The sequence below is a fragment of the Dermacentor variabilis genome, chromosome 4 (genome assembly GCF_050947875.1).
Source record: "Dermacentor variabilis isolate Ectoservices chromosome 4, ASM5094787v1, whole genome shotgun sequence".
Lineage (NCBI taxonomy): Eukaryota > Metazoa > Arthropoda > Arachnida > Ixodida > Ixodidae > Dermacentor > Dermacentor variabilis.
In genome coordinates this window covers 170,659,854-170,669,801 of record NC_134571.1, presented here as the reverse complement: position 1 = coordinate 170,669,801, position 9,948 = coordinate 170,659,854, and the positions used below count along the sequence as shown (strand labels likewise).

General features: G+C 43.3%; 1 protein-coding gene across 4 annotated transcripts in view; it reads left to right on the top strand.

The window, feature by feature from the left end:
- The first annotated feature begins 480 nt into the window (after positions 1-480).
- The window catches only part of LOC142579942 (sodium-dependent phosphate transport protein 3-like), an 87,738-nt gene continuing 78,270 nt past the window's right edge, over positions 481-9,948 (top strand). Inside the window, exons 1-4 of one of the 4 annotated variants that reach the window (XM_075690625.1) lie at positions 487-752; positions 1,669-1,760; positions 6,532-6,653; positions 8,252-8,490. In XM_075690625.1, coding sequence (XP_075546740.1) covers positions 8,350-8,490 — 141 coding nt within the window. In that variant the 5' untranslated portion in view covers positions 487-752; positions 1,669-1,760; positions 6,532-6,653; positions 8,252-8,349. Of the gene's footprint in view, positions 753-1,668; positions 1,761-6,531; positions 6,654-8,251; positions 8,491-9,948 lie in introns of all 4 variants that reach the window. The other 3 variants (XM_075690623.1, XM_075690624.1, XM_075690622.1) reach the window with 3 other exon arrangements.

Sequence of the window (9,948 nt, the reverse complement as noted above, 5' to 3'; positions counted from 1 at the left end):
TTTGTGCACTTACGTAAGTAATCAGCACAGTCGAGACAGAAACGTGCAATGCATGGATGGAAAACTCCTGAGAATGTATTCGGCCTGTACTGAAAACACTAATTCGATTTTCTTTCTTTAATTCCGATATTATTTCGGAGCGAAAAAAGCTCTATCGTTCCGTTATTGGCTCACGAAAAATGAATGGATTATTTTTTCTGTTTCCTTTATAACGGTTTCCTTTTCTTCGTAGTAACACTTAAGCAGTTATTAAATATTTTTAGCATCGCTGCAAAAATGCTTGTGAATAGGTTCTGCAGTTTCAGTGTGCATTATGGGCTGTACATTAACTGAACAAGCATGGACTGCTTGTTCACACTGCCGCAGCATGGACTGCGGCAGTGTGTGTTAAACACTGGGCAGCAGCAATGGAAGTCGTTTCGGTTTCATTTTCGTCTACCAACAGCCCTAGCGTCAAACGCTACGTACTGCGACATACGGTTGTCGCGATTATTTCCTTTTCTTGTCCTTTCTTTTTTAAGTCGGAAAAAGTCGTAGAGTGCGCGGCGGGGCCAAATTCCGATTTCAGTGTTCGGTAGCGCTGCATATTTAGACACGGCGCCAGTGTTGCGTGTCGCGTTTCCGAATACTCGCCGTGGTCGTAGGCTCGGCGTCCGGCGTAGTCCTTTGTGCCAGTCGTGTGATGCACGGACGAAAACCGAGTGCAGCAACAGTCGGTGCACGTGAGAGTGCCGGAGTACAACAAATCACACGTGAGCAAGCATCCTTACGCAACAGTTGCTCTGTCCAGACGGGTGCCAGCTTGCAGTGAGATGATAGCGTTGTCGCGGTAATTTGGCTTGATGCTGTAAAAGAGCTGTAGTGGCCTGATAGCAGCCGTTTCGTGCGAAAATTCGCGCTGTTGCCGTCTTCGCACACCTGCGCTGCTGCAGCTGCCCGAGACTGACGTGTAGTACCTGACCCCTCCTTGTTGTTGCCCGTATTGGTCTTTCATCTCGCCAGCTGGCCGACTGCTGAGCGCCTTAGGCCGGACGGGCACGCGATTGCCAGCCGTAATTCAATAAAGCCTCGGCCCTGCGTTTGCTGCCTTGATAGTGTTGTCATCTTGTTTCGTCGATCATGTCGCACCACACGCTTCCCGTCTTGTGCCACTACTTGGCGATTACTCCCTCCAAACAGAGGAAGGATAAATTGTCGTTGTGGTTGTTATGAACGCGTTCGGCTTTAGTTCTTTCTGTAGCTTCCAGTTGCCGATGCGCGCTAAGGCCGATCTATATGACCAGGCAGCGCCGGCATACTGGAGTGGGCAGTGACGCCCGCGTGCCAATGTCGTGCGACCTCGGCTTCAGCAACAACCTGCGCTGCTGGGTCGTTCTTAGTACAGGTTAAGTGCTGGCTTTTGAGGGTGCAATTTTATTATCTCTGTGCACCGCTCGAGATAAACCGAGCGCATCAGCTCAGCTGGCGTACGCGCGGGAAAAAGAAAAACAAGTTTGAGAGAGAAGTGGGGAGGCAGAGGAGAGAGAAGTTCTCGTGCCTGTGTGGCAGTTGCCGCGGTCGTCGTGGGCAATAGGGGTTTCCTTCTTTGCTCTTTCCACTGCATCGGCGTGCGGCGGGCGCGCTCACCCCCCAGCGCATGCATATACAGACAGGGGTTTCTTTTTACAGTGCTGTCTCGCCGCATTCGTATACCTGCCAACTGCACCGGTGTACTTCGGTTTGCGCGGCCCTGATGTGAAAGCGGCGAGTCATGGCGAAATGTAAGTTTAGGCAATCAACTGGCGTGACTTCGTTCTTCCTGCTCCAATCTTTTATCATCTTTCTTTCTTTCTTTCTTGCATATTCATGCGTGCTTGGTTGCGTGCTTACCTGTGGATGAATACACGCTCGTTGCCGTTATGATAGCCATTCATTTTTCTAAAGAGAACGACGGAGGCAGCACTTCCTCCTTTTGCCTGTGTGTGTGGGCGCAGCATTAAACTGTCGGCAGAGGTGTGCCATATGATGGCAGATATGTACAGTGTTGTGCATGCATAGTGGAAGAACTCATTAGTATTAGTGCAATATTACTCGCACTACTTGTAACGCACACTGTTAAATGAGAGAGTGGGGGAATTTATTTACACAAAGGCTGAGGAAGTCGGTCTGAGCGTCTCCGGCCTACACTTCACACTGGAAACGGTTTGAGGAGGAAAAGGATTTATGGCAAAGAAGGAAGTGCATATATGCAAGTCCACCACGTTGTAGCATCTCCAAAATTCATTTGTCCCGTCCAGTGGAATGCATAAAGGCTGCCGTTACAATCACTACCGTGCTGTTTGCATCAGGGTGATGACTAAAAAATCCGAGTATACTTTGCACTCAGTAAAGTACCATCGTTTTTGCAGTACAGTAATCTTTAACAGTCTTGTGTGCATTTCCCCTTAACATTACACTCCTAGTACTTTCCTGTCAGAAATGCTATACATGTCTGTACATGCCCCACAGCTATCCTACAAGAAAGTAGTGGGCACTAGGCATGAAAGAAAGGAGAAAGCCACATTGCAGCGAGATGGGATGCCAAGCAGGTCAATCCGAGCAGGAGGACAGACTCTAATAACGGAAGCAATGAGCATCCCATAGCCACTGCAGCGTCGAACCCAGCAGATAATGATTCTGGCAGCCTTTTATATACCGCGCCGCATCCAACAAGAAGGCAGGTAGAATGCCTGTGTTGCCAGGCGGCTATTCTGTCATCTGCCAAGCTCGGCAAAACAGACTGTGCAGACACGCAGACACATCCATGAATTGGGATAGACTCAGATACGTCATCGGCCATGCTCGACGAAAACCATGCAGGCTTGTCCAAGGTCCGGGGTAGATCCATGAAGCCACATTGCAGTGAGATGGGAGGCCAGCAAGTGAATCTGAGCGGGAGGACAGACCGTAATAACAAGCAATGAGCATCCAATCGTTTCATCAACACCGTGCCAATGGGACCCCGACTGGGCTTCATCACAACATATGTTACCATCGCTGACGTACGCGAATTTTCTATGTCTACAGATCCTCCGGACTACACAAAGTTTTTTCTTTAGTTCAGGTTAGCCACTCTGAAACATTTGTTAAGCGCTCCATGGTGAGTGCTTTCAGCACATACCCCATATATTGCGACAGGGCCCACTCGGGGTTGCAGCCAGCGAACAGTTCTGAGGGGGTGATAACATCGTAAAGTGGAGCCAGTAAACAGTGTGCTACACCTGTGCATACGATCCCACTTGGAAAGGCGCAGGGACAAATGTGCACGAAAGCGAACCGGCATGCTTGCGAGGGACAGATAGGCGTAGTCAAATTACCAGTTGTTCACGTACCTGCTAAAATGTGCTGAGAACGACCCTTGGATTTGTAAGGATTCACGGCGAGTTGATATGGGAAATCCATCGCGTCGTCAATGTTAAAAAAACTCCCTGGTTTTATCGCTCACATGCGTGCATGCCTCGGAAAATGCTAAAAAAGAAGCTGAAATTTCTACTACATCATCTTTAGCTAACCTTCTTTTACTTTGAAACAGTTGCTGCAACACCCGACTGCGCGCAACACCATTTATTTGGCACGCACTGGCAATAGTACATGCTTTCTGCTCGCTACAGAGTGCACCAACATCGCATGCTGCCCAGTTGCCACCGTTCATGCATACACTCTATACAGTATGTTGTGCTTTACAGGGCTAGTAGACAAATCATCTGCTTCGCACATCAGATGACCTGCGTACACTTTTTAGTTTTATTCTCATCTAGAATATAATTTACTCGCATTTGCTTTCTAACTTGCACTGCTGTCTCCCTGTACCTTAATGTGACACCTATTTGGTTCCTTGGCTCATTTAAAGTATCTTATGACTTTTGTGTAGAAAAAATAATAGTGGGCTTCTTATGATTCGAGAAGAGGCAAAACATGTAAAATATCAACCACAGGTTTATGTTCAAGAATGCAACGTGTGTGCTTGACAAAGACCACACAGGCGTGTCCAAGTTTTGGGGTAGACCAATAGAGCCACATTGCAGCGACACAGGAGAAAGTTAGCTATCTGTTCTCATGCCTTTTGAATTATTATTGATCTGTTAATTTTTGTTTGCTCAAGTGTGCTTTAACCATGACATCATAATGTGATAAGGTAGAAATTCTGCAGTGTTGTTGTTATACTTATCTTGTTAGTTTTATTTTTTGTAGTCTCTATTCCTGTCTTCCTGTTGCTGTGAACCCTTGTACTAATGGGGGTTGCAGTCTCGTCAAGCTGCCAAATGCCACCTTTCATATGCTGTTTCTGTGTCTTTATTGCAATAGATGAAGGTAAAATAATTGAGCGATTGGTCGCATGGTCCATACACTCTTAACAAAGTTTGCACCCTTTGGGGCGTACCTTGTCCCACAACAATAATCGTCATCTGTCTTGTCCGCATTTCCTTTTTTTAAGGGGGTATGGTAGGGCAAAACCCCCCAAAAATTGAATTTGCAATTTTGGCACAGAAAAATTGACTGCGATATGAAGAACAAAGCTGCGGTAGTGCAACCTCGAGCACCCGCTAAAAGTGGTTCAAATGTCGCACCGAAGTATGCCGCAAGCCGTGACGTTTAAAAATGGCGGGCGGAGGCCGGTTTGTTTATCGTTGTCAATCACGGTTTTCTTCTTTATGGCATGGTTTTCTTTCACTTGTGTGTGTGTGTGTGTGGTAAGTAAATGATTTGTACTAAAATATCATATAATAATTAAAAGAAAATGAGGCATCCACCCAATCGTAGCAATCGCCACAAAGGAATCCCATGCGGGTTCCTCGAAAGGAAAGCATCGCAGTTGATGAAAAATGCGTCCTGGTCCAGGGCTCGAACCCGGGACCACCGCCTTTCTGGAGCAGCCGCTCTACCATCCGAGTTAACCAGGCGGCTAGCAGATGGCAGGGCGAAGTCGAATTTGTTAACCTAAAGCAAGAGTTTGACGTAATTGTCCTTTGTAGGAAAGAACTATTACATCAAACTCTTGCTTTTGCTTACGTGGTCGTAGTCGCCTCTGTTTCGAGTTTCAAATGTATTACTTGCCCAGCTAGAAGATGGCACGATTGTCCAGCGAGTGGAGCAGTAAGAGAACTTTCAAAGGTAATAAGTTTTCTGAGTAGATGCATTCATGGAAGAACACAGAACACCAATGAGTCGCTCAACCAACTCATGTAGTGCCGCTGCCGTAAGAAAACTTTGTCAATGCTTACACATTGAAGACAGCAACTAAGAATGCTGCAGTCTACTAAAATGACAGCATTTCTGCGTGAAAAGCTGCTCTGTAGGCCCTTGGAATGGTTCCAAGTCTTTTGTAATATTGCCCTCGACAGGACGAACAAAAAGCTGTTGACGGGGCAGAATTCTATGACTCTGCCGAGAGTGAGGAAGGATGACAGATAAGAAGGAACACTAAGAAGGGTTTTGGAGACATCTTCAAGAAAGTCAGCAGTGAAATGTATTCTCTTGGGGCATTTTGAGCCTCCACAAGCAGTATTCGAACATAAGAAGTGTGATGAGGCTAGAAAATTTGCAGGAATGGAGTGCAGCATAACTGCAAGTCAGCCTAGTTGGAACAGGTTCATCTTAAAACTTTTTGTGCGCAAACAAACGGGGATGAAGAATAGGGGCAACACAAGGACGAGCACTTGGAACAGATTCATCTTAAAACTTTGTGCGCAAACAAACAGGGACGAAGAATAGGGGCAACACAAGGACGAGCGCTTGTGTTGCCCCTATAGAATGGAGTGCAGTTGCCTCTCGCAAAACACGAGTAATCTGAGGTCACTCGAAGAATCCCTTGTTTTGTTGTGGACATAAAATACTGTGAGAATGAGGAACTCCTTATATAGGAGTAACTGCTAGACCTCTGCATGTCTTTTTATTTTTATGTCTTGCCTCACCATTTCCATGAAATCTTCTTAGAAAAAAGTATGTCTCATTATACGTCGTTGCTGCCTGTAATAGACACAAGTAGTGGGATGTGTTCTTGTAATAAAACATATTTGGCGGACATTTATCCAATGCTGCACAAAGGATTTGGACTGCTGTGCAGCACATCTTCAGGTTTCACGTTTATTCAGTGAAGGCAATTCTTGAAATGGTGTCTTCTTGTAGAGTATGGCTGTGAAAAAATGCCTGTTAATGCTTGACTTAGTCTCAAAAAGTGCAGTTCTGCAACACGTTACAGCTGTCAGCGAATGACAGTGAAAAAAGACATTTTTGTTGTTGTTCCTGGAGAATTGGTCGGATACATGTGGTATTCCTTTTCTTGCTATTTTTTGGTGTTAACTGTGGCTGAAATAACAATTATTATTTTCAAGCATGCGATAGAAATTTTGGCTTTAATGACAGTCTTTGTTTAGTGTGCGTGCATCTGCATACGTGCTTGTTGCTTGCAGAATCTGTGAGTGTTCTTCCAGCACTGGCTCCTTCAATAATGACGTCTATTAATTAATAATTTTTGCTTCAACTTTCAAAGTTCTTATGATAATTTTGTTACAGCATTTCATGGAAAACATTAGTAACAATGTCCCAAAATATTCTGCCTGCCAGACACCTGTAACGAAACCTGCTGAGAAAGTGCTAAATAAAATGCAGATTGTTTTGCAGAAGCACATTCACAGGTGGGTCGCCAAATTCCAAAAAATGTATCGTGATGTCTCAACCATCAATACTGAAAAATTATGTATGAAATTAATAATCACTACTAGGGTGGCCGAATTTTAACGCCATCACAATGAAGTAAACACATATTTAGGAAATTCTGAAATGTGCACATATGTAAACTTGATTTAATAATAGTTGCTGCAAGTGAGCACAAATATATATGTAGTTGAAAATGGCAATGTGCTTTTCTTTTATAGCGTAGCTTGCTTTAGAAAAAAATATGCTGGTTTGTTCAGTAAAGATAGCCATTTTACTCTATTGGCAACACAGAAAAATTGTTGCTGGGTCAGCACATGTTGCAAGTACAAAAGTTAATTGAAGCTATATTAAGTTGGCAAACTGTGCTAACTCTGATGGTAACATTGCAGTAATTAGGAACCAGGAGTTATTAAATAAACTGCTTTGTTTCAGAGATTTCACAGGCACAATTGTGTAACTGCTTGTTACCTCACCCTGATGAAGCACTTGAGCTGACAAAGAATTGCAGCTAAAACAACATGCTGAGCATGTGTAAGGACAAAAGGTTCAGTGCTTCTAGGGATTCAAACTTTGCGTTTCGAGCTTGAAATAAAGTGTTTCAGTGACATTCGCACTCTTATGCAACACGCTGAATAAAATTCAGTGCCTATGCAAGAACACTGACACAGCCATAGTTTCATTGATGCTCAACCCTGACAAAAGCCAAGCTTCATGTTTCTGGAATGCCCTGTCTATCTGCTAGTTAAAAAACCATTGCAGAATGGGGTTTCAGAGTGGGCATCCCTGTATGTCATCTTAAAAGCATCCTAGTATCGTGCAAACTAGGCACGGAAACATAAACATTGTCAAACACACGTGGCGATTTGTATTTTCTCATATAGCATCCTGTAGCACTGTGTGTGTCCTTATATCCTTACAAGACAAAGATGTCACAGGAAGAGGGACTTGCATTGAGCAACCGTGACTGAACAAGCAAACTCTCGGTGGTCTGCGGCTGTTTCAAAAAAGGATATCTTCACTATGGCCCTGCTGAATAGAGTTGTCTCTGTTGAAAGGTTGGAACTAGGCTCAGGCTTTTTCTTGTTCAGGGTTCTTGTTTGCCCGCGGTCAGTCTGTACACACTATAGCTCTATTTTCAACACAAATGTATGATATGTCATTTTGCTCTGCTTTAGCTGCCCAGGTCGTATAGTTACAATACCTTTATTTGTTTTGTTGCTCATTTAGACTGTTAAGCCCCCAGGTAACAACAACTTGCCTTGTCAAAACATAACTTCAAGCTGATGCTTCCCTTGTTTGCCCAATATTGATCAGTCGTATCCTTGTGCTGCCTCTGTGTGTCTGTCCTTGTATCCCTGTGTTAACAGTACATTCTTATTTGCATCCATTTGCTCAAACTGTTGCCTTGTATCCGCTGTTGTACCCGCATCTTGCTTGCACTACTCTACAGTGCCTTTATAATGGCCATTGCATTACTGCATGATCAATGCTGCTCTGTTTGTCTCTAGAACTGTTCTAGAAGCTTCTTGTTACGTTGAAAGTTCAGCATGTAATGCATTGCCTTTATCATCAACAGGTCGTGTGCCGGGGCGTTACTTGCTCCTAGCCCTGCTCTTCGTCGGCAACACGATTCTCTCAACACACAAGTTTGACCTGGGCATTGCAATTTTGGCCATGACTAACCAGGTGCCTGCCACAGACGAAGCGGCCAGTCTTGTACCCGATGATTCCTGGCTCCAGCATGACAATGACACAGTAGCGAGACAGTTCAATACTTCTGGCACTGCTGTAGTGAACGGCAGTGTAGCAACTGAAGTAAGTGAATAGTTTGTGTGCCTTTCTTTAATATAAAGGCGGGCAAGTTTGCCACATTGAGCTGACACTATACACATATTAAAGAGTTTATTGCATCATATTTTCAAGAAGTAGACGCTTTCGTAATGATATTGCCTCTTGGAAGAAACATCTTCATCTGCTACATCAATATAGACTCAAGTTGTCTCATTCTTCCAATTCTGTTAGAATGAATTATCTCATAAGTCGAACAATTCGGGGACAATGTGTAGTTCATACTGATTCATTGAACATTGGTTTAGACAAACTTCTGATCACATTAATACTTTTGACTTTCAAGGTCCCTGTGTTTTCACCTTTAAGAGAACACACTGTAGTAACATGAAGTGCAGTTTTCGTTTTGGCTTTCCAGTACAGAATTTTGAAAGTTGCTTGAGTTATCTGCAGTTCTCAACTATCTATGTTTTAACTTTCTTTAGTTTACTGTAATTCCTTTTATGAAAGAATTTATGGCCAAAATGCACACTGTGTGAATATGACACAGCAGTAGTTTAAAGGGTGCACCTCTGTGTTCCTCAAGCATTAAGGGGAAGTAATTGGAGTTGGATCCAAGCTAAAGCTTTCTCTTGAGCCTTGGTTGTAATGTTCAGTTATGACAGTTATTGCTGTATGCGGAACTAGAGAAAGCTTTGTCCTTTAAACATTCTAATCCCAAACAGAGAAATATGGTGTTGCCACTTCTCGTTTCTTAGCTGTTTCAATGGCTGGCACATTTTACAGCACATAACTGGGCTCACTTGATATACTTCTGATACTGCCTCAGTTGTGTATTTGGTTTGAGTGGCACTAATATATTTCTCCATATATTGAGAGTGCATATCTCTTCAATATTGTCAGACAGGCACTCACACTTGGGTGTCTGTTCATGCTCCCTAGGACTCTCTCATGCTATGTATTGCTTTTGTATTACTATACATGCTAGGTAAGTGTTACTTCTGTGTTGTCATGAATATAACATTCAACGCAATTATGTGTAAGCATCACCTTTCTTTTTTTATTTATGTATTTATTTAGGAATACTGTAGCCCTCACTTGAGGGCCATTACAGGAGAGGAATAAAAATAAAAAGATAAATTTCAACACCGACAATACAACATTATATATCATTGTCAAACACAAATTACAGGGAGGATGAACAAATATACACAGTATACACAGAACAACAGTAAGCATGATCAATTCTTAATTATCCCGTTGCCTGTAATACAATTCTAATAGAGTATAAAATTCTTTAACATTTTGTGCTGTTACAGTGCAGTCAGGAAGGCCATTCCATACATTAATACACGAAGGAAAGAACGAGTATTGAAAACCATCAAGGCATGTTTTATAAGGCTGTACACTAGCACTGTGGTCTAAACGCGCACTGTGTTTTAAAGGGAGATGAATGTATGTTTCTTTTTTCATTCTTGTTTGATT